Here is a 24,381-nt window from a genome sequence, read left to right on the forward strand (position 1 = left end):
ACAGTAAACTCCACCTCCCTACAGCTCCTCCTCCTCTAAATGAGGGCGAGAGTCTTGTCAGCAGAATTCTACAGCTGGGTCCACCCGGCACCAAATTCCTCGGGTAGGAGAGATCGTAATGCCACATACTGGATACCAGTCACACATCTCCCCTAGTTATTGTATATCCATCTATCCTATGTTAGTATGACATTTATTTTGTCCTTTTTATCATTTCGGTTTTGTTGTTCATAAGTTTAAGTGTTTTGTGAAATTACCCTTTTCTCCCTTGTTGATTTTAGACATCACTGGACTTCAGTTTTGTTATTTATTGAATGTTTATTGTGTTGAAAGTGTTAGTCATGCACTGTGTAGATGGCATTATACTTTTCATTGATTTTGTTTACTCCCTTTAGCTACTGTACCTTACTGCATGTTTACCTTATTGGTGACATTTTACAATAAGGTTGTTTGTGTTAACATTAGTAAATGCATTAGCTAACATGAACTAACAATGAGCAATATAGTTTTTCAACATTTATTCATCTTTGTTAATGTGTGTTGATGCTAATAACTCATGTTAGTCCATAAACCAATGTTAACAGATACAGATTTTGATTTCAAAAACTTACTAGCAAGTGCAGAAATGAACGTGAACTAAGATTAATAAATGCTGTAGAAGTATTGTTAATTGTAAGTTCATGTTAGCTAATGCATTAACTAAAGTTAACAAACACAACTTCATTGCAAAGTGTCACTACCGTACTTGTTTTTTACCTTTTAAATGCACACATAATACTCACACACACAATACTCACAAATGCACAATGTTTTCTGAATGGTGTAAAATTAAGTGACTCTGCAAATCTCTCGTTAAGCGTTTTAAACCCATACGTTTGTCTTCACAGTCTGTTCTAAAGTACTGTCCCATGTTTTTCAGGCCTGTAATAGTGGAGATCCCCCACTTTGCCGCATTGCGAGGAACAGAGAGAGAGCTGGTGATTCTGCGGAGTGAGACGGGCGAGAGCTGGAGGGAACATCACTGTGAGCACACAGAAGAGGAACTCAACCAGATCCTCAATGGAATGGACGAGGGTGAGTGTGTGCCGAACGTGATCTGCATTGTATTTGACTCATTAAATACCTACACTCAAATCAAATTCAGCTACATTTACATTTAGGTCTTAATAATATGATGATGAAAAGTGTTTTTATTGGAACTCATTGGTTTTTATCGCATTTACACCAGAACTGGACACGCCAGAGGAGCTGGAGAAAAAACGGATCTGCCGCATCATCACGCGAGATTTCCCACAATACTTTGCAGTGGTGTCCCGAATCAAGCAGGATAGTCATCTGATTGGTCCAGAGGGTGGGGTACTAAGCAGCACGCTTGTACCACAGGTCCAGGCTGTGTTCCCAGAAGGAGCGTTGACCAAACGGATACGGGTGGGACTACAGGTATTCGGCCCTGCCATGCAAACATTTTACTGGTCTTATAATGTGCCTTGCTTGCTATGTTTTATTTTTGAAAACTCCAATGAGGATCTAGTAAAAGAAATGCAATATAATATCCATAACTACATCTTCAGATGTGTATGAAGACCTTTTATTACTTATATTTACATACAATGCGGGTCTGCTTGCATGGAATTCGCCATGTTGTTTCTACAGTAGCCCAGTAGTTCTGTGTCAGCCTCCATAGCTCTTCGAAAGGGAGGGGTGGAGTGAGCCGTTGGTTGCAGTTCGCAACCTCACCGCTAAATGCCGCTAAATTTCATACACTGGACCTTTAAGTTATTTTTAAAGGGGTCATATGACACGGCTAAAACGAATATTTTCGTTTGATTTAGATGTAATGCAATGTGTATACATGATTTAAGGTTAAAAAATGCTGTATTTTCCACATACCGTGCATGTTTGTATCTCCTCTTTGCCCCGCCTCTCTGAAACGTGCAGATTTTTAACAAAGCTCATCGCTCTGAAAAGCGAGGTGTGCTATGATTGGCCAGTTAACCAGTGCATAGAGATTGGTCAAATACTGCAAGTGTGTGACGGAAATGTAACGCCTCTTACCATATTTGGAACATCAGGTACCAAAGCAATTGTACTGACAGGTACGCCCACCTTACTTGCGTATACATTTAGGCAGTCTTAGTCAAATCATACCACAAACTGATGTAGATTTGTGGGGGTGTGGTTACACTAGGCGTTTCAGGCAGGTCTGGGTGAGCAGTCGCTTTTAGATGTAATGCATCTTTTGTTTCGACATTTTAATTTTTGCAATTTTACGTGTCTAATACATGCATGGGCAACTTATAAAACACCAAAGACACAGAAAAACACACCATATGACCCGTTTAAATGCAGCAGTACACACTGTTTTTATTACTTTAGATCAAGCTAACGTTATTATATTGATGAGCAAAGCTCATCTGTATAATAAGGTTTATGGTTTATGGTTTATAAACCATAAAGGTTTATGGTTCTCCACCAGATCTTTCAAGATCACATCCATGAAATTAGTTATTTAAAACATCAATTTCAGTCAAGGAATTAGTTTAGCTCAAAGGAAAATACGTATAATAATCGTGATCAAATATACATATTTTACGGTCTCTGATTAGTAATATAAAGCATAACAATACTTGTATGCATTCATCTAGCGAATGCCTCAATGATATTATATACTTTACATTATCTCATGGCCATAAGTAACGTGACTTTACCAAACAAGATTTAGAGCAAAGGTAGTGAATCGAAACACAGTAGAAGGGACCAAGCTTGTGAGCGTGAATACAGAAAACCCATCACAAATGATTATATATGGTTGTTTATTAAACTCTACTCTACATGGTAAAAAAACAATGACGATCGCATAAAACAAACAAATACATGAAACACAAATGCGCTAGGAAGCGCGGAGAGAGAAAGAGAGAGAGAGAGAGAGAGAGAGAGAGGGCATGGCAGCGATATCTGAACACCAATAAAAATCATCTTTAACAAAGAGGCACAGACTTAACGCAGCTATTCTATAAATAGAAATGGATACTTGCAAGCTCTGTGCTGGACCGATATCCGTATGCGCGTGTAGAGATGGAATTGTTCAAAAGATTTCAGAAGGCAGTCCTGCAGAAAGTTGTGGGCCTCGTGATCGGCCGCATGGCTTAACCACGTGGCAGCAGAAGTCCATTGTTCCTTTTTTTCCCTCAGTGGGGGGGAAAAGGGCAGTCTCCGAAGAGACGCCACGAACCAAGTTTTGGAGGCAGGTATAGAAGAAGAGAAGAGAGGAAGAGAGGAAGAGAGTCTTTTCAGAGCAGGCTCGATATTTAACTTCATGAGAGGGCATGCCCACCTGAGTTTGAATCGACCAATCAGAGTTGAGCAGGGAAGAGGTTCTTTGTCCACTCAACAGCTAATTTGCATCTTTATGACCTCCTGGCAACTTTACAAAATACCATTCCAAATTATAACATAATGAAAAGAAAGTGTTCTATGGTCACACAATATATATAAACAAGGAGGAATTGTAAAGACAAACATTTATATATCAAATATGCTAAGGTTTGAATTGCATCAAGTCATGATTCATTCGGAGGTACGAATACAAACAAAGCCTGAATTAACTTGCCTATTTAACAATTACAGATTATTTAAAAATGGCAAGAGCGACAACATATAACCTAGATATTTAGATATATTTATAGAAAAGGACAGTTGAATCACACAAGTTCCTATTTGTCAGAGAAGTTTCTCTGGTTAGCCTCAGATGTTAAATTTCAGATTAGACAGAGACTTCTCCCCTCTGCTTTGAAGTTTAGGAGTCGTAAAATATCCAACAGAGAAACAAAAGGTTATCAAAACTCTCAGTGAGAGGTTTTGACTCTGGTCTTTTGATGATGGTATCAAGAAACCAGGAGAAAGGGGAGTGAAGGGGGTTGATGGCTCTTCTTTCAACGACTCCAACCATTTGGCTTATGCTAAATTCTCTACATCAATGTGAGAAACAGAAAATATAGCTTTGTGGTGGCATTTAAATTCAAATTGTGTATCGATATAGTATGGCTCCCTAGGGCAGCAATGTTTTGTTACAGTAAAACACACAAATGTATATTTCAGAGCACAGCTCATTCTTAAACCATGCTATGGAGTAAAGGCCATTGCACATTGAGTCCAAAATTTGCGTCCGAAAATTTCGGACGTTAAAAAATAAATACGACCTCACATTGTGTCAATCACGTTTACACACTGCCTCCGATATTTTCTTCCGTCATAAAAAAATTCGGACTGGGTTCGATTTTCTGCGTTTTTCGCATCCGTAGGAATCGTTTTCAAAGGTGTTTTGGCTATTGTCCCTAATGTAAAACTCGTCCGATGCCACAGTTTGGTGCGAGTGTGTGCGCGCGTGTGTCCACACCTTAGACATACTGCCAGTCTCTGTTCAGGATCAATTGGTTCACGGAAATTGGTGGTCTTCTTTATAATATGTGGCTTCAGTATCGCTAGCAAAGCGTCAAACTGAGCAACTGACATCCTGAAGTAAATTTGAAATTGGTCAGGATAATCCCGCAGTTCCATGATAAGGAGATGGAACTCTCCTTCCTCGTTACGCAACCCGGACTGGATGGACTCAATATTTCCTCTTTATTTTTCTCTTTTTAAGAAGAGAGAGGACAACAAAATCATCATCACTGCTTGAAGACTCCATTTAGTATTGTTTTGCGATTTTTTTCGCAACGGATTAATAAATACGCATCGGACTCAGTGTGCAACGTTTCTGTCCGTGACGAATTTTTAGGATGACGAATACGAAATAACGTATACGAAAATTTCGGATTGTATGTGCAAAGACCTTAAGAGTTGAATCGGTTTGCTCTCCAAATTGGATAAATGAATAAGGAATACTGAATGGCATATGAAAAGGACAGTGAGGTGTTCATCCTGTCCTAGTAATCCTAATCTCATCCTCTCATAGGCCCAACCAATCAGTGAAGATCTGGTAAGGAAGATCTTGGGCAACAAGGCCACATTTAGTCCTATTGTTACCCTGGAGCCCAGAAGGCGCAAATTTCACAAGCCTATCACGATGACAATTCCTGTCCCCAAAAGTCAAACCAGTGATGGGACCAACAATACACCCACTCTGCGACTGCTATGTAGCATTACTGGTATGTATGAATTAAATAAGATTTAAACAAAAAGCTCACTTTGCTTTAGAAAGTGTGACTATTTTAAATGATATGGTATTTCTAGGTGGGACTACTCCAGCACAATGGGAAGACATAACCGGATCCACACCTCTAACATTCATCAACCAGTGTGTTTCATTCACCACCAATGTCTCAGCAAGGTCAGTTCTGTTAGATTGAAAATTATTTCCTGACTGAGAATTCTTCTTCTTGTAGTTCAGCAGGTAGACGATGCACTAACAAAATATAAATGTACATTATTAAACCGATGTTTGTCCTCCCAGGTTCTGGCTCATAGACTGCCGTCAGATCCAGGAGTCTGTCAACTTCTCCAGCCAGTTGTATCATGAGATCATCTGTGTTCCCTACATGGCCAAGTTTGTCATCTTTGCCAAAACATTGGACCCCATTGAAGCACGACTTCGCTGCTTCTGTATGACCGATGATAAGATGGACAAAACTCTGGAACAGCAGGAGAACTTTACTGAGGTGGCCCGAAGCCGAGATGTTGAGGTACGGCCACAAGCCGCTTGAACTGAGGAAACCTAAAATTCAATATCATTGTCTGACTATATTGTCTGAGCCTCATGGCAAGTGCAATTGAAAAGAACTATTTCTCTATTTTTTTAAATCTCTGCAGGTATTGGAGGGAAAGCCCATCTTTGCTGACTGCTTTGGGAATCTAGTCCCACTTACCAAAAGCGGACAGCACCATGTCTTCAGTTTCTATGCCTTTAAAGAAAACCGTCTTTCTCTCTTTATCAAAGTAAGCTCTCATTTTCCAGTTATCACACATTTGCAGTTTTGTTTAAAGCTACTAGTGGTACCAATTTTATAAAGTGAAATAAAGCATAAAAAGGGATTTCCTTTGCTGAAGTGGAACAGTCTGGTGCAACACTTGTAACCTGGCATTCAGCTCGGTTCCAAATAAAAGATAACAAGGTATTGGTGGAAACATTATGGTGCCTCTTTTTTTGTCAACAGATCCGTGACAGCACTCAAGAAACATGTGGCAGATTATCTTTTACAAAAGACCCACGGACATATCGTACCCTAAACCACAACGCAATATGCAATCTGAACATCTGCCTCCCTGTGTACTCAAAGGTAAATACTTCCCACAATGATCAACCTTTTTCAAGTTTAATTTACTTGAGAATATTTAAGATCACTTTTTTTGAACATTTACTTTACTCTTTTTAAGGATTCCGATTCTGACCAAGATGCAGATGAAGAGGTAAAACCCCATTTTAAACAGTTTTGCGTGTTATAAAGCAAATTAGGGCTGTCAAGCGATTAATCGCGATTAATGGCATCTAGAGTAAAAGTTTGTGTTTACATAATATGTCTGTGTACTGTACATATTAATTTTGTATTTATAAAAACATACACATACATGTATATTTATGAAAAATATAAAATTTATAAACATTTATATATGATTTAAATTATTGTTAAATATAAATAATTACATGTATGTGTATGTATAAATGTATGTGTATGTGTTTTTTTTTAAATGCTAGCAATGTTAGTCATATTTTCACACTATTAACGCTTTTGTTTCAAACTTATTTCTTTGCAGAGTGAGAAGACACATGAGAAATGTAAGCAATATTGCAGTGCATAAAGTATATACACTGCTTTTTCGTTCTTTTTTACCATTACACCTCTTGTACGTGTAAGCTGTTAGTCTCCACAGTGTTAGCACAATGGTATAATAATGTTGAAGATGTCTTTGTAAGATGAACAGAAATTGTATTTGTGGATCCTTGAATGCTGTGCTATGGCTAATCCTGTAAACATCCCTTTCATTCTTCAGTTTTAATTTCAACGGTCTGCTGTTTTTATAAAACATTACATTCAATATCATATCAGTTCTACAACAGTATCTACTTCCGGCTATGTTTTTAAAAAAATGTAATATGTTTAATGAGGTTCGGAGTAAAATCTGAAACATGCCAAAAGAGATACTGGAAAACAACCATTTTCCCTGATAACAAAGTCAAACTGATCAGGCAACTTATTTTTGCCTGTAATGAAATGACTTAATTTGCTTGTCACAAAATTCACATTTGCATGGAATTTATTTCCTTTGCATGGAAATAACTTGACTTACACATATTATATATGTATATGTGTGTATGAATGTGTCTGCTTTGCCTGGGTGTGTGGATATCTTGATTTACCCCTATCGCTCACTTTTTAATATGGTTCACTTTTGTGTTCATTTTTGTTTTTCTTACTTTCATTTACTTCAGTCTTATAACAGATTCCCATATTGAACAACTCCATGATAGATTTAAAGATCTACATGATGAAATAAGCCATAGCATTTCATAATTTAAAAGCTTTAAGCTCCTGATCGTATCTCAGTGCAGCTTGTTAAGGACGTATTGTTTTGGACATGCTTTCAATGTATCTGTGTTTGTGTTTTTGACATGAGGTCTTTGTGATGAGAACAATCTTGAGATGCCTCATTTGTGCAGCTCCACTATGTGTTATGATTACTTTTACCATTTGTTCTTTTGTGTGCAGGTTTTCTTATCTTTTTCTTTTCGTATATATACTTTTCCTCTCCTGTAAGTGTATGAGTGGATACTTGAATCGAAATGACAAGTTTAAGCAAGTTATTTCCTGCCCATTTTGTCCCCTCACTCTGTGATTCCCTTTTGCTTTGCTTAACTGCTCCCATGCCTCCCTGAATTCTTCGGATCCAAATCTAGTTAAACCTTTCAATGTTCTTCATACTGTCAAATAGTTTCCTAAACATCTGAACTGAAGACAGTTTGTATTGCTCCTGCCCTGACTACTTTTCCAATGTCTTCTGTCCTCCTTATTTCCTCCCTTTTCTTACGAACCTCTTGTTTTGTTAAAATGGAAGACTATGACGGATCTGAGTCAACAGAAATTTCCATGCTGCACATCATCCATGATCCTGCAACACTTGCAAGTCCAGATCTGCTTTCAGAGGTGTCTGATATGAAGCAGGACTTGATTAAAATGTCAGTCCTTTTAACATCTGAAAAGTCAGAACAATCATTTTCCACAGCTGCAGGACAGCGATCAGAGAAGGCAGGGAATGAGGAAGTGGATGAGCCTTTTGTGATTGTTGAAAAAGTTAAAGAGGACTTGGAGAAGGTTGAAGAGATCCTGCGTGAAGGACCGATGGAAGAAACAAAGAAGGGGGGTGCTGCTGGAAAATCCACAATCATTGAGGATGAGGAGTGGGTACTTCTCAGCGACACAGATGTTGAGGATTACAAAAGCAAAAACATCACAAAAGTTCAAGAGACACTCTTTCATGAAGTTCGAATCAAACAAGACATTATACACGGTTCTCCTCCTAAGAGGGATATGTCAGCTATGGTTTCACATCTCAGCAGAGACCTAGAATATTGCCTCCAAGAAACACCAGTGCCAGTTAGACAACCACAAGAGTTAAATATTGTTCAAGAAAGTTTTAAAGAGGTTATTTTGACCCATGGTAGTAAAAATTATCCAGCAAAAATCAAAAAGCCGGCAAGAAAAAAGCGCAAAGACAGAGAGTTTGCAAGTGGCAGTTCAGAAGATGATTTGGAAAGGATGAGCAGGAGTCAGTCTGAGGAATCTTTAGATGAAGATGCAGTTATTGGTGAATCTGCACCTGTTTTTGGATCACTTCCTGTGTCCCCTAAAATTGTAGAAACCCCAATTGGATCTATTAAAGACAGGGTTAAGGCACTGCAAAAGAAGGTTGAAGAGGAGGAGGAGGTGGAAAAGTGGAAACCCCAAAAAGTGAATACTTCTCAAAGCAAGTTATATGTTGCAGAAACCGAAAAATCAAATAAACCTCCGAAATCCCCTAAGTCTCCAAAATCACAGACAGAAAGGCTAGAGGAAACCATGTCTGTTAAGGAGCTTATGAAAGCATTTCAAACTGGGCAGGATCCATCAAAAAGCATTTCTGGACTTTTTGAGCATAAAGCAATAACAACTGTAACCACTGAAACTGTAAGTTCAGTTGTAATTCAGGCAAACGACAATCAAATGACAGTAACAACCCAAGATTCGCAAGACAAAATTCTTAAAGAATCGCATTGTATGGACCCAGACACAATTCAGCATGAACCAACGATCATGAATCGTTTAACACCATTGATGACCGTAGATAGCACTTGGTCCACCCAAAATAAAGCAAGTGATCCAGCTGTAAATTCAAACATTATTTTCAATTTTGAAGATGAAAGTCCTTCAGAAAACCTGTCTGAGAAGAAAACGATAGACCAGTGTGAAGAGAGTGAGGAACAACTAATAACCTCAAACATAGTTGAAGATGAAGATCCGGGATTGATACCTGAGAAATTACATTACGAATATAGCATCTGCCAAGACAGGAGATTGTCTGTAGAACCCCAGATTAGCCCAGACAGAAAACCATCAGAGGACTTCAGTGCAGACATTAAGGAAGAGCTAGAAGACAATGCAGAATACCAGCTCTTTAGGCAAACCACTGGTGAAGCAGATAACCATTATTTAATATGTAGTGATGGTAAATCTTTAGAGGATGGAGATCAAATGCACCAGGTTGCTATGGAATCTTATTCATATAATCTAGAAACAATCACTGAATTATCCACTGCTGTGGTGCAAGGGGAGCCCTTACTTCAAAGTGAAAAACATGATGACGAATTGGATGAAAGTCCTGATAGTGACAAACATGAGGCTTTGGCAGACTCTCCTGGCAATAGTATAGGGATCAGGACAGCACACTCCAGCACAGGGGACAGTGACAAACATGAGGGATTTGCTGAAACTCCTCAAGATAGTCCTAAAATCCATGTTTTATCTTCACGTACAACAATAGTAGCAGACATATTTCAAGGGACTGACGAGGCAGAGAGTATAACTCACCAAAAAATCCGGGTGACATCTTGCGAAAAAGCAGAGAGTGACATGAGTGAACAAATATTTGCAGTAACCTCACCAGAAAGCAAGTTTGAATCAACATATCTTGATGACTCACGGATTGATTCACCACGCCCATACACCAAGACTGAGTCGACATCCCTGGATGATTCCAAGATTGATTCATTTGTCCCATCCACCAGAACTGAATTGCCATCCCCTGATGATTCCAAGATTGATTCACTTGTTACATCCACCAGAACTGTGTTACCACCCCCGGAGGATTCCAAGATCGATTCACTTGTCCCATCTACCAGAACTGAATTGCCAACCCCTGATGATTCCAAGATCAATTCACTTGTCCCATCCACCAGAACTGTGTTACCATCCCCTGATGATTCCAAGATCTATTCACTTGTCCCATCCACCAGAACTGAGTTACCATCCCCTGATGATTCCAAGATCGATTCACTTTTCCCATCCACCCGTACTGAGTTACCATCCCCTGATGATTCCAAGATCGATTCACTTGTCCCATCCACCAGAACTGAGTTACCATCCCCTGATGATTCCAAGATCGATTCACTTGTCCTTTCCACCAGAACTGAGTTACCATCCCCTGATGATTCCAAGATCGATTCGCTTGTCACATCCACCAGAACTGAGTTACCATCCCCTGGTGATTCCAAGATCGATTCGCTTGTCACATCCACCCGAACCGATTTACCATCCCCTGATGATTCCAAGATTGATTTGCTTGTCCCATCCACCAGAACCGGTTTACCATCCTCTGATGATTCCAAGATCGATTCACTTGTCCCATCCACCAGAACTGAGTTTCCATCCCCTGATGATTCCAAAATCGATTCACTTGTCCCATCCACCAGAACCGGGTTACCATCCCCTGATGATTCCAAGATCGATTCAGTTGTCCCATCCACCAGAACTGACTTACCATGCCCTGAGGATTCCAAGATCGATTCACTTGTCTCATCCCCCAGAACTGACTTACCATGCCCTGAGGATTCCAAGATCGATTCACTTGTCTCATCCCCCAGAACTGAGTTACCATCCCCTGATGATTCCAAGATCGATTCACTTGTCCCATCCACCAGAACTGAGTTTCCATCCCCTGATGATTCCAAAATCGATTCACTTGTCCCATCCACCAGAACCGGGTTACCATCCCCTGATGATTCCAAGATCGATTCAGTTGTCCCATCCACCAGAACTGACTTACCATGCCCTGAGGATTCCAAGATCGATTCACTTGTCTCATCCCCCAGAACTGACTTACCATGCCCTGAGGATTCCAAGATCGATTCACTTGTCTCATCCCCCAGAACTGAGTTACCATCCCCTGATGATTCCAAGATCGATTCACTTGTCCCATCCACCAGAACTGAGTTTCCATCCCCTGATGATTCCAAAATCGATTCACTTGTCTCATCCACCAGAACCGGGTTACCATCCCCTGATGATTCCAAGATCGATTCACTTGTCCCATCCACCCGTACTGACTTACCATGCCCTGATGATTCCAAGATCGATTCACTTGTCTCATCCACCAGAACTGAGTTACCATCACCTGAACATTCCAAGATTGATTCACTTGTCCCATCCACCCGTACTGAGTTACCATGCCCTGAGGATTCCAAGATCGATTCACTTGTCTCATCCACCAGAACTGTGTTACCATCCCCTGAACATTCCAAGATGGAATCACTTGTCCCATCCACTAGAACTGAGTTACCATCCCCTGATGATTCCAAGATCGATTCACTTGTCCCATCTACCAGAACTGAGTTACCATCCCCTGAGAATTCCAAGATCAATTCACTTGTCCCATCCACCAGAACCGAGTTACCATCCCCTGATGATTCCAAGATCGATTCACTTGTCCCATCCAACCGTACTGAGTTACCATCCCCTGAGGATTCCAAGATCGTTTCACTTGTCACATCCACCAGAACTGAGTTACCATCCCCTGAACATTCCAAGATCGAATCACTTGTCCCATCCACCAGAACTGAGTTTCCATCCCCTGAGGATTCCAAAAGCGATTCACTTGTCCCATCCAACAGAACTGAGTTACCATCCACTGATCATTCCAAGATCGATTCACTTGTCCCATCCACCAGAACCGAGTTACCATCCCCTGAGGATTCCAAGATCGATTCACTTGTCCCATCCAACAGAACTGAGTTACAATCCCCTGATGATTCCAAGATCGACTCACCTGGCCCATTCACCAGAACTGAGTTATCATCCCCTGATGATTCCAAGATCGACTCACCTGGCCCATTCACCAGAACTGAGTTATCATCCCCTGATGATTCTAAGATAATAATTCAAGAGACAATTCAAGTTATGCAATACAGCCACGTAAAGTCTAATGAAACAACAACACAACATATGGAAAGTGCTTCAGCCTGTAGGGAAAGTAAGAAGCCTATAGATTCTGATACAATCACTAAGAAGTATGAGGAGGTACTTCAGTATAGTCTTCACAGTGAAGATGCACCAAACAGACCTTTTAATTTGGATTCACTACAGCCTAAAACCATAAGTGGCTCTACAACTCTCTATCAGACAGACTCACTTGAAACTAGTCCCGTCAAAGAAGATGAGTCATCCCATAAAAGCCCAGACTCTATTGAGCCAAGCCCAACCAAGGAATCTCCATGTCCAGATTCTTTAGAAGGAAGTCCCACTGGGCAAGGGTATATTGAAAGGGTCTTCTCAACATGTCCAATGTCCATTTCTGATTCCCAAGTAAATGCAGAAAAGGAAGTATTTTTTAAAGAAAGTGAATCATTCCAAATTTTAGAGAGCCCAGATGTGCAGTGCCTTTCCATGTATCCAAAAGAAATAAGAGACCATGAGGATCTTGATGACACCAGTGCTTTACAAAGACAATTCACTCCAGAAGAAGAGATGTTTAAGATGGCTGCAAAGATCAAAACATTTGATGAAATGGAAAAAGATGCAAAAAAGAAAAAAGTAAAATTTGATTTTGATTGTACTTTTATACAACCAGAAGAGCTGTCACCGCACAAAAGTCCACTGGACTTTAACACAGTTGTAATGAACGAATCACAAGAGCAGCGGTTAGAGAGCCTGACTGAATCTGACTCACATGGCGCAGTATTACCCTCATTTTCTTCATTATCAGATGATGATAATGATAGCCCAAATTTAGATGAGTCGCCATACAAGGTCTCTGTAGAAACTGATCAGGTTTTAGAGACCATGGACAAAGGTGTTCAGGATCATAGCCAATTGGAGACTGTCGATTTACAGCCATTCAAAGATATACCATTTGTACAAGCAGACATAGAGGATGAGGAGGAAGACTATGATCAAGTCCGTTCAGTGTACCATAGTATAGTAATTAGTGAGACCTACACTGCTGATAGAACAGAGCAGGATGTAGTTACATCACAACTACAGAGCAAAGTGGACATCGAGATCAGTGATGTTGATACCGATTCTCCTAGTGAGAGCAAAACATCCGAAAAAATCCTTGAACCAGTTTCCCCAACTGATACTGTGTTTACCAGTGCTGCAATAAAAGTGCAGGATGAAACCCAACCAGATGCATGTCTTTACGAAGAGGACCAGATAGAAATACCAGAAGAAATCCCAGAATCTGTTCTAAGAGACTTGGTACCCTGGAGTGCCCAAGTAGATGATGATGAGGCGTTTGATGCAAAAATTGAAGCAGAGGAGAAGAAAATACTTGCTCTTTGTTCAGACAGACGATCCACGTCTGACACAACTCCAGGACGTACTCCAACTGAAGAAGGGACACCGAATCCATTCCTTTTTCAAGAAGGAAAATTGTTTGAAATGACTAGAGGTGGAGCCATTGACATGACCAAAAGGACCATGGAGGACGAAGCCGTTTTTTTCCCAATAAATGAAGATCTGACTGAAGATGGATTTGAGCAAGTCACATTTAACACTAGTGAATGTGATTCAGTAGCTTCTTTTGAGGGACCTGTAGATGGTTTATTGCACCAGGACAGAATTGCTGATGATTCTGAAGCCTTTGAATCTGAAACCAGAACTGAGGATGTTCAGGTCTGTTTAGTGCAGTCCGAATTCCAGAGTGAACCAGAAAGCCCCAGAGAGAATAATTTATACGAGGGCACGCTAATACCAAACATAAACACTGCCACTTCCACAGTATCACGCACCGTGCATTCTGAGCAAGACCCAGAATCCTCTGACTCTTCAGTGGAAGATGAACAGCATTCTGTTGTTGAAATGCCCATATCCACCCAAGAATATGTTGTTTGTGTCTCAGAGACATTTTCTGCTACATCCAAGGAAATTGTCACTGAAATAGTGGAGGCAACACCCAAACCAAAATTAGAAGTAAAAGCAGCCAGCTTTGACCACATTTTAGGGCAAGGGGACTCCACTGAGCAGAACCAAAGGCCTAAATCTGAGGCTGATATTGACAATGCAGAATGGTCCATGTATGTTGCAGAAGGTCAGAGTAATATAGACAAACTCAAACCAAAGATTATATCATCCCAGCTGCCTTATTCACAGGAACATGATGATGATTTACACCAACCCCACAAACAACCTGAATCCCCCTCTAAATGCCCTCAGGAAGTGGAACTTTTGACAGAGTTTGAGAAAGGAGCAAAAGCTTCTATTGACTTAGAAAGTAGTTTGAAAACAGTTCGACCTCCATCTATAGGTGAGGATGTCTTTGAGACAAGACCCAACTGGGAAGATAGTGTGGAGACACAGATGCAGAGAATCTCAGACAGCTCTTCCCCAGACCAATGTAAAGGTATCTCAACTTGGCTCTTGGCCCCCTAGTCTTTACTCCAAAATATACCTAAGTTTTTATTTAGTTTTTGTTGTATTTCTATTTTCTTTACCGTGCTGTGTTGTCTTTTGTGGTGTCTCTTGATTTTTTGTGGTGTTTTTTGTGCTGTACATTGTCTCATGCTGATATATTTGTGTTTGTGTGTGCGTCATGTGTTTTGTAACTTTAAGTGTCATATTTTAGTCATTTACATATACATGTATACATGAACTAAAATCTCAAGATTGACTGTCTCTGCATTTGTTGGCTAACTGTAATTCCTGTGCAATGCATACCCACTGCTGCATGTTTTTTTCTTCAGAGAAATAACAAAAAAGTGTCATTAATTTTCTAAACATAGAAAGTTCCAAAATAATTAGGTAAACACACCATTGATTAATACAGTGGATATAAAGCTATACAGTGAATATCACTTTGTTATCCATGCTTATGCAAAATTAAATTAACTTAAAAGGATAACTGTAATTGTAAATGTTTGATATTTTATACAGTTTCGTGCACATCTCCATAATTGGAGTCAAATGTTTGCAATCCAAATAATTAATATAGCAAATTAAAGGGAATGTCTTGTTTTCCCAAGGTCCTTTTGGTTTTAATGCATTTTAGACATTAAAATATTTATGAGTATTTTGAATAATGATTACAGCGGACTGGCATGATGATATCGATAGGAAAGAAGAGACATTGGCCATCATTGCTGACCTTCTAGGTTTTAGCTGGACAGGTAAGTTGAATAGCAAAGCAACACTCTGAATCACTCAATATATACCTTTGTTCATATCCTACCATGAAGTATTGCTTCAGGCATGAATGAAATCATAATTTTTGCAGCTTTTTATGAAGAGGTGTGGCTTCACCCTTCTATAAGTTCAGTAAAGATTTTTGGTTGTTGTATCATAAAACAAGCCAATAGACTTGAAACGACAAGAATATCACGCCAATGGCCACCTGTAACACCATGGTAACCACATAGCAACACTCTGGCAACCATTCACCCTTGCTGAGTATTCTACACTGTAGACACTCTTTACCAGAGGTGGGACCAAGTCATTGTTTTCAAGTCACAAATAAGTCTCAAGTTTTTGCATTCAAGTCTCGAGTCCTCAGGTCGTCCCAAGTCAAGTTGCAAGTCATGAACGTTAATAGAATTGAATCAATATCACTTTTTATTGCGATCACCATTATTGTGATCAGTGTTTGCTTTAATTGGGCTTTTGACTCTTTTATTTTAATGTTAAATTAGGTTTCTTTGGCTGTTGTAGTTAAAAATACAATCATTGGGTCAAAGGAAGCTAAGACAGAGGCTCACTTCTGTTTAATGATGTACTCACTTTGAGGTGGTCTTCTCTTGTTCAAAGTTAATGTTTGTTCTCTGCTACTGGAGTATGAGCTTATATTACGCTGTGAATTTATTTAGGAATGAACAAATATAATCACAGTGTATGAAACTCATTAATGGTGACAATCAACAAAAGAAAACCTCATGACTCAATGCATGCTGGGTAACATCATAGTACAAAATTCATTCATGACTCTCAGCATGCATTGCGGTTGATCTGTTTATCTGAATTATTTTGATGATTGTCACCATTGTTGAGGTTTGTATGATGAGTGTTGATGTCTAAGTGTGTCAGTAATATTTTCTGTTTATTTTGTCTAAGTACATGTGCATTTTCAAGTCAGAGCACTCTAACCAGTCATCAATTACTCAATATTATTACAACATTTTATGAGAAGTGTCATATATTTAGTTGTCATGTAACTTGTTTTTGAGCATTTCTGTCTTAGTGCACAAGTGTTCTTTCTAAAACACTGTTACACCACTGAAAAAGAAAAACAAGTAACTTAACTGAAGCCAAGGATCAGGAGCCCAACTAAAGCAAACACTGATCACAATAATGGTGATTTTTGTGGGTACAAAAGGGATATTGATTCAATTCCATTAACAATCGGGACTTGCAACTTGACTTGGACTCACCTCTCTTGACTTAGGACTTGAGATGACTTGAGGACTCGAGACTTACTTGTGACTTGAAAACAACGACTTGGTCCCACCTCTGCTCTTTACTATGTACTAGGGGTGTCCTTGACTAAGGATTTACATAGCCAAATCAGAATTGTCACATCTTTCCTATAGTCGACTGATAGTCAAAAGTGTGTGTGCGCGTGCGTGAATGTGGGGACGACACCAGGTGGTTATAAAAAGGGTACAGCTCAAAGTGCAGCGCAACATTGATGCACCAAACAACAATCAAACATTAATTTACAGAATTTGTTGAGAACATAATATACCTTTATAATAAATAATAAAAAAAAAGAAATAAGCCCGATTCAAGTCACAATAATGTGCAAAATAAATGTGTTTAGGCAAAATGTCTGAAATGCAGGGGAACATATATTCAAAACACAAGCCACAAATAGTAAAATTAATTGACATTTTCCTTAAACATCACGTAACAATGCTCCCAATTTCCCATGTCCCAAATGTCCCATTGCAATACATCATAAATAATATTTTAGGCGGTGCAGTGCATGCCCGTCTGCTACGCCACTGTCCAAAATGGCATTATCCCCATTGCATAACACCTCTGCGAAGATTGGACTGTGAGATTTGTAGTGGAATCAGGCTCCTCCTATCAAAGCATCGAATCTTCGACTATTCGGGGTCACCCCTACGATGTTCATTGTCAATTTAGTATATGCAATGTCCCAACATTTTAAAACAACCTGTGTTTTTGCCAAAAATGTGGTACAGGTTTTCTGTCAACACTACAAATTTACATTATTAAACTGTTCACAGAGCTGGCCAAAGAGTTGGAGTTTATTGAGGATGAAATTCAGCAAGTGCGCATTGAAAACCCAAACTCGCTACAAGAGCAGAGTCATGCCCTGTTACAGCGCTGGGTAGAGAGAGAAGGAAAGCATGCAACCGGTGAGTCTATACTCTCTTTACATAAAACCAATTACCCACTTTGCATAGATTCTTAAAAATAATATAAATGTTTAAACAACTGTATTCATAAACATTTTAATAAACAGATTATGTTTGTGTCTCAAATTCTGTAGAAGATACTTTGATTAAAAGACTGACTAAAATCAACCGCATGGACATTGTCCATCTCATTGAGATTCAAATGAACAAGTCAGTCCAGGAGCAAACTTCAAGAACATATGCAGAGATCGAGAGAACCCTGGACCACAGTGAAGGTGGGACAATGTTCACCTTTAGTGTTTAATGTTCTTTTTGTTTGCTGGGCTTTTCTGGCACGTACTTGCAGATAGAAGCGTTGTCTTGAAGTATCAGTGACACTTTTTCTTGTAGCTCTCTCCTCAGTTCAAGAGGATGCTGAAAGTCTGCGGGTGGTCCGGAGAGTGGAGACCTCACAAAGGCATCCTCCAGCTGTTTCAGAAGAAGACTTATCTGTGGCTTCTCTCCTTGACATTCCGTCATGGGCCGAAGCAATGGGAAATGCCCATTCAGAGAGCATTCATGGGGATCTAATGGAGGAATTGGAGATCAACCAGTGAGTAATACATAAAGTTCCTTGAGTATTTACCAATAAGTTTGGGTATTAGGGGTAATTCCATCTATGGTAATCATTTACAGTCTTCTGAATTATACATTCTATGAAGCTTATTTTAACAGTCTGATAGTAGTGCACTTCTACAGTATGTATATATTACCATAATTCCCTTTCCTATCTGCATTTCCCAGGGATAGCTTCATCAATCAATGGCCATCCCAAGAGCTCAAGAAGGAATCAACGAATGAGGCTGCAGAAGTAAGTTTATGACTTGGTGCAAGTGAAGCAAAACTAGAGGTTGATGTTTTAAGTGCGCGAAACACAGCACAGATAAAAAACCTAGTACAAGGACACTAGTTTTCTAGTCCACAAAGACCAGATTGCACAAAAGATGTTCCAGTCATTGTTGATGTGTTTAATTATTTAAAATCTGGTAAATTTAAGAACGTCCATATTTGAGGTTCATACATCTGACACGTTATCCCAAACCAATACTCAGGACTGTCACCGGTAATTTTGGCAAGCAGGATGTGATCAACATATTTTGTCCTTGAACAACATTAGAGTTGAAGGTTAGAGTTACTGTAGTGGCTTGGGGCTGGAATAGTGGCTTCAGTTCTCTTTTATTTTTTAGAGCCAAGGAATAGTTTACCCAAAGAAATGGTCCCCCTTGATTTTCCATAGTAAGAATAAAAATTACGATGGTCAAGTCAATCTGGACCAATTTTGGATGAACTATTCCTTTAAGGTTAATACTAAGGATGGAAATAGTGTTTTGTAAATCAGTGTTGATCCAGGACCTACAAAACATGTTTATCCAGAAACACATCCTACTTGGCTATACTTGCCTGAGTTTATAGCATATGCTGGTTTGGTTTGTTGTCTGTCAGTCATTCATTGTGAATATCCTTCCAATATCATCTTTTCTTTTTTCATACTTTTCCATGCCTCATATAATTTATGCCCTAGGTTTCATCATCTGAGGAAGAAAATCAAGCTCAGTGTCAACTTTCAGACCATGAAAATAGTAGTCCCTCTCCATCACCTTTGGGTTTGAGCAGTTTGTCTGAATTACACCAACAGTCAACAGAGTCATCTCAAAATGTCTTTAATTTCAGTCAGGTATCTATTGCCAGATATTCGTCAGGTGAAAATTCTGTTGTTTTGTCAACGGTAGAACCTGACCACATAGTACCCGACCTCTTAAAACACACTTCACCAGGCAGTGAAGTTGAAGAATCTCAACTTCATGAACCAGAGCGTCTGGATGAAATTTCTGTGGGTATGGATCAAGTGTCCCCTGTGTATGAAAAATCTGATTTAGAAAGTAATGAAAAGACAGAACTCTTTAAATCCAGTGAAACTTCAGACACCCCTGAGCCATCTCCATGCCATGAAAGCAAACCATCTGAAAGTGACAGATTGGTTCCTGAGAGCAGCCAAATGTCTGGCCAAGATACAAACTGTTCATTTTCCCTTCATGGTCGTGCTAGTACCGTAAAGGAGGCTGGTGACACTTTCTTACACAGGACTGAAACGACTCAAGAAGTTTCAAGAGTGACTCCAGACCTAATAAAGTCCTCTCCAGAATCTGTTCAGGTGTTTTTCACCATAGAAAAGTTCAGTGATTTGGACACAGCAGCATCATTGCAAAGCTATGAGGTAGAACACCAAGATGTTGCTGAAACCTCCCCTACAATTGACTCTGGATCACTGCAGTCATCTCCCCATGATGAGATTACAACTTTAAATGAAGATCAATCTGAAACCATCAGCTTTTCACAGCAACCCTCAGAGACCATTTTGACCGAAGTTGATTTTATGATAGAGCAACAAATTGAGTCCCATGAATTTGAGGTCTCATACTTGCAACTATTGGATTGTCCAGGACAGCAAATAAAAAGCTTAGGCGAATATTGTAATGACCAGGAAGATAAATATTGTCCTGAGCAGAAACATGAAGAATTAGAGTTAACGCATGAACCTCTTAAAGAAGACACTCAAGTTTTTAGAAATGAACTGTTGTCCCAATCCGAGGCTGACTTGGACACATGGATTCAATCAGAGAATGCACAGCTGAGTGAAACATCTCCTCTCTTAAGCTCTGACATCAGTCCACAAACACCAGAGACAGTCATAACTTGTCAACATTTTGACTTTGGGGAGCAGTCTTCTGAACTCAGATCAGCAAATATTGAAAAAGCAGATTCAGAAGACTCCCAAAGTTCAAAACGGCCACAGTCAGAGTCATTTATGTCTTGTGCAACCTTCCAGCAGTTAGAGAAGCATTTTTGTCGTAGTCTGTCTGAGTCATCGCAACCCTTGGTAAACATGAATCCAGCATTTGAGGAACCTGTTTCTCAGGAGACAATATTTTCAGATGAACAACATTTTGACCAAAGTCTTTCTGAGTCTTCAGAACCCTTGGAACTCAGTCTTAATATAAATTCAGTGCTCGAGGAACCAGTTTCTCGTGATGACGTTGGCAAGTCACCCCAACATTTAGAAGAAAAACATTTTGGTTGTCTTTCTTGGTCCTCTGAACACTTGGAAGACTCTTTAAACAAGAAACCAGTTCTTAAGGAACCTTCCCAGGAGGTAGTAGTGGAGTCACCGCTCTCTCAAGTTGACAACAGTAAGGTTACAATATCCAAAAGTTCAAATCGACCACTGTCTGAATCATCTGTGTCATCAACCTCCAAACAATCAGAAGAGAAACATTCTGGCCGTTGTCTGTCTGAATCTTCTGAACCCATGGTTCCCAGTCTCACCAGTCCTAACAATCTAGTGTTTGAGGAACTTCAGGAAACAGCTCAAGCAGAGAATCCATTATCTGATCAACCAGATATCTCAAATGTGGATCTTTTACCAGTTTTTGGAGTTGAAAGTGAAAAACATCATCTTGATGTATCTCAAGGGGAACAACAATCAGTCATTGAAACCCCATCAAAAGAATCACCAGAAGATACTATATTTCAACTTGAGTTGACTGACATCAAGGAACTAGAGGTGGGCACAGAGATACATTCCACCACTGACATACCAAAGCCTTGCAAAGATTTAACACCAAAACCCAAAGACTTACAAAGTGTTGATCAACATGACGACTCTGATCTTGAGACATTCTTCGACTGTAAGCAGACCGTCTCGGACTATTCTGAACAAGAGGAAGACGAGCCTTGGAAACATACAATAGCCCTCAGTAACAAAGTCATGAAGTCTAATGTCTTTGAACTAAAACAACTAGATGATAGAAGTCCCTCAGCGTATGTACCATCTGATAAGAGCCCTCGCTGGTCTGTCAAGTCTTCAGATGGTGAAGATTTTGAGGATACTCCCATCATCCATGAACCCAACGATGATGCCCATGAAAAAGATGTTTACTTCAAAAGTCAGGGGGTAAATCTGGACTCTTCTTTGCAAACTCCTCAGGAGCTTCCTCTTCACGGAGGGGCTGAGTATAATGATGATGATGACATTGGTCTGAGGAGGGTAAGAGTCTGAGGAGGGTAAGAGTAAGCATGACCTCCCCTCCCCCCATCCTTCACTAAGCCACCCTGTTTTATTTCCGGCTGATTGAGTTTGCTCTACAGTATAGGAATGGTGTTTGATTGAACTATTTAGATGGATTCCTGTCAACTAACATTGAAAACTCATCTATAATAAAGCAAAAAATAAAAAAGATGGCCGTGTCACATTTACAGCTTAACCCCAATGTTATTGGTTCACGTGGTGTGTTGGAAGGGCTTGTGGGTGCTGCTGCATGTTTATCATTTATTGAAATTGCACAAAATTAGGGAGGAAGATAAAAAATAACTGCATCATAATGTACATAATAAAGATAGTTTTAATACAAATGAAAAGTAGTGCACGATTTCAAGTTTACAAAGTTTTGTTGCCCCTTCTCTGCTCTCATTGGCAAGTTCTGATAATGTATGAGTTAATATTTTATCTTAGACCCTGTATGTTTTCAGTTTTATACAGCTGATATAAAACATAACTTTTCACACATACTGCTTGGTTAGGAGATTGATGAGGCATTAGGTGTGCTGTCAAATAGCTCTGACGAAGATATGCTGACCACCAGAGTGGTGCGAAGGAGAGTCATTATTCAGGTACAGACATTTATAATTGGGATGTCAGAATTGTGTCTAGACGTTGGTTGCTCCATGTTGGAGGTTCAATGTGGGTTTTTCTAACATATGTAGTACACATGACAATAATTTTGGCTCCCAAAGCCTGTTTACTTACGCAGACTCTTGCACGATGGTCTCTCGTTGATCTGGAGTACCTTCAAATGGTCATTAGTGTTCTTTTAGTTTCTTTATTAGTTATACACACTCATGCTTGGGTCAAAAAAGGGACAAACCCAGCCGTTGGGTTAAATTAAGAAAATGGCCATATAATATTTGACCCAACCATGGGTTGAACCAACCCAGCATTTTTAAGAGTGCAACAATGTGCATTTTGTATGTGTGGTGAGGTTACTTTAAATAACAAATTATAAAAAATCTTTGTATTACAGATCAATTAGAGACCATCTGGATGACTGTATTTAGGTGTTCCATACCCTTTCGGAGTTGGCTTTTGGAGTTTTTTGACACTGAAACTTAAACATCCTGCATTTTTTCAGCTATGGCTTAAGCTCCCTGCTCTTCAATTGTTGGTAGAATTTGTCCATTTTTACTAATACAAAGCAGTTACTACAAGCGAGCTGAGAATATGATCTGCTATTACAATTATAGTTTTAATGACACATTTAACCGCAGAGTGTCATAAAATGGACAATTTCTACATATTATTGTAATAATCTTTTCAACAATTATTTCTACTTATTCCTCTTTTGCTAACCCGTACCTTTACCCAAGTCCAGGGGAAGCTGTCATATGGAGAATGTTGCTTTAGCAGCTGACATTTTTGATTGATTGTTTATTTAATTTCTCTAACAGGGTGATGATGTTCCAGATATTCCTCCACGATCTGTAACAGAAGAGCAATATACAGATGCACAGGGAAACCTGGTAGTGAAGAAGGTAAATATATCCATCTTTTACCAATTGTATACCTACTGACAGAGCATGAATTACATTTTTAACTTTCCTCTGGAAAAATCTCACTTGCATTTGAAAAATAAATTTTATAAATTTTATTGTGTAACTAGGTTCAATAATACCGGAAGGAAGATGGCAGGAACCGGCGAACAATCAAAAGACTTTAATCAAAATAAATAAACAATAATCCAGCAGTAGAAAAGGCTGGCAGCCACCTCACGGTCGACTGCCGGTCACACAAACATAAACACAAAAGTAACAAGCCGGCGGCCCCTCGCGGACCACTGCCGGCAACACGAACATAAACAAACTTAAACAAAACTTAACTAATGTCCGGGCCCGGTCCTCTCTCGCCGTATTCTCCTGCCGTTCGTCCTTTTATGCTTCCACTCTCCTCTGTGAGAGATACGAGGCCGGAATGACGCCCAGCTGACACTCATTATCAATCGCGTCCCGGCCTCGCTTCTTCCTCCCACAGCTCTCGTCACGCCTCCCTCGTCACATACCCCCATCGCCCCTCACAGGCCGGGGGGCACCCACGAGACTGTGCTTACTCCCCCCGGGGGCCAGTCTCAACGGCCCCAGCACCTGGGGGTATGGACAGACGAGACGAGAGAACGGAGATGGAAGCACCAGGAACGACAGGGGCGAGAGAGGGGAGAGAGGAAACAGAAAAAAAATTGGTCCGGTTCCCCGACACGCTGTCGCTCGGTCCTCAGCCAGCTGAGAGGCTCTTCCTCGCAGTGCAATGCGGTGGTACTGGACGCTCGGTGGACAGCTTGCGCCTCCTCCGCCCCCTGGTGGCCGGCGATGGCTCTTCTGGCTGAGGGCAGCCAGTAGCGAGTCCCCCGCTTCCTGCTCCTCCCCTTTCCGGCGGATGGCAGCAGGCTCCGGCCCACGGC

At 40.1% G+C, this 24,381-nt stretch overlaps 1 protein-coding gene across 12 annotated transcripts in view; it reads left to right on the forward strand.

The window, feature by feature from the left end:
• The window catches only part of ank2a (ankyrin 2a, neuronal), a 64,677-nt gene that overhangs the window by 35,300 nt on the left and 4,996 nt on the right, over positions 1-24,381 (forward strand). For 6 of the 12 annotated variants that reach the window (XM_057332765.1, XM_057332766.1, XM_057332767.1 and 3 more), the window contains 17 exons: positions 5-103; positions 920-1,074; positions 1,229-1,440; positions 4,955-5,147; positions 5,233-5,329; positions 5,453-5,681; positions 5,809-5,934; positions 6,153-6,275; positions 6,373-6,405; positions 6,751-6,772; positions 8,050-14,865; positions 15,551-15,628; positions 17,705-17,836; positions 17,971-18,111; positions 18,227-18,428; positions 18,620-18,686; positions 23,378-23,461. In XM_057332765.1, coding sequence (XP_057188748.1) covers positions 5-103; positions 920-1,074; positions 1,229-1,440; positions 4,955-5,147; positions 5,233-5,329; positions 5,453-5,681; positions 5,809-5,934; positions 6,153-6,275; positions 6,373-6,405; positions 6,751-6,772; positions 8,050-14,865; positions 15,551-15,628; positions 17,705-17,836; positions 17,971-18,111; positions 18,227-18,428; positions 18,620-18,686; positions 23,378-23,461 — 8,809 coding nt within the window. The remainder of the gene's footprint in view (positions 1-4; positions 104-919; positions 1,075-1,228; positions 1,441-4,954; positions 5,148-5,232; positions 5,330-5,452; positions 5,682-5,808; positions 5,935-6,152; positions 6,276-6,372; positions 6,406-6,750; positions 6,773-8,049; positions 14,866-15,550; positions 15,629-17,704; positions 17,837-17,970; positions 18,112-18,226; positions 18,429-18,619; positions 18,687-23,377; positions 23,462-24,381) is intronic. The other 6 variants (XM_057332771.1, XM_057332773.1, XM_057332774.1 and 3 more) reach the window with 2 other exon arrangements.

This window comes from Triplophysa rosa, linkage group LG4 (assembly GCF_024868665.1).
Source record: "Triplophysa rosa linkage group LG4, Trosa_1v2, whole genome shotgun sequence".
NCBI classification, from domain to species: domain Eukaryota; kingdom Metazoa; phylum Chordata; class Actinopteri; order Cypriniformes; family Nemacheilidae; genus Triplophysa; species Triplophysa rosa.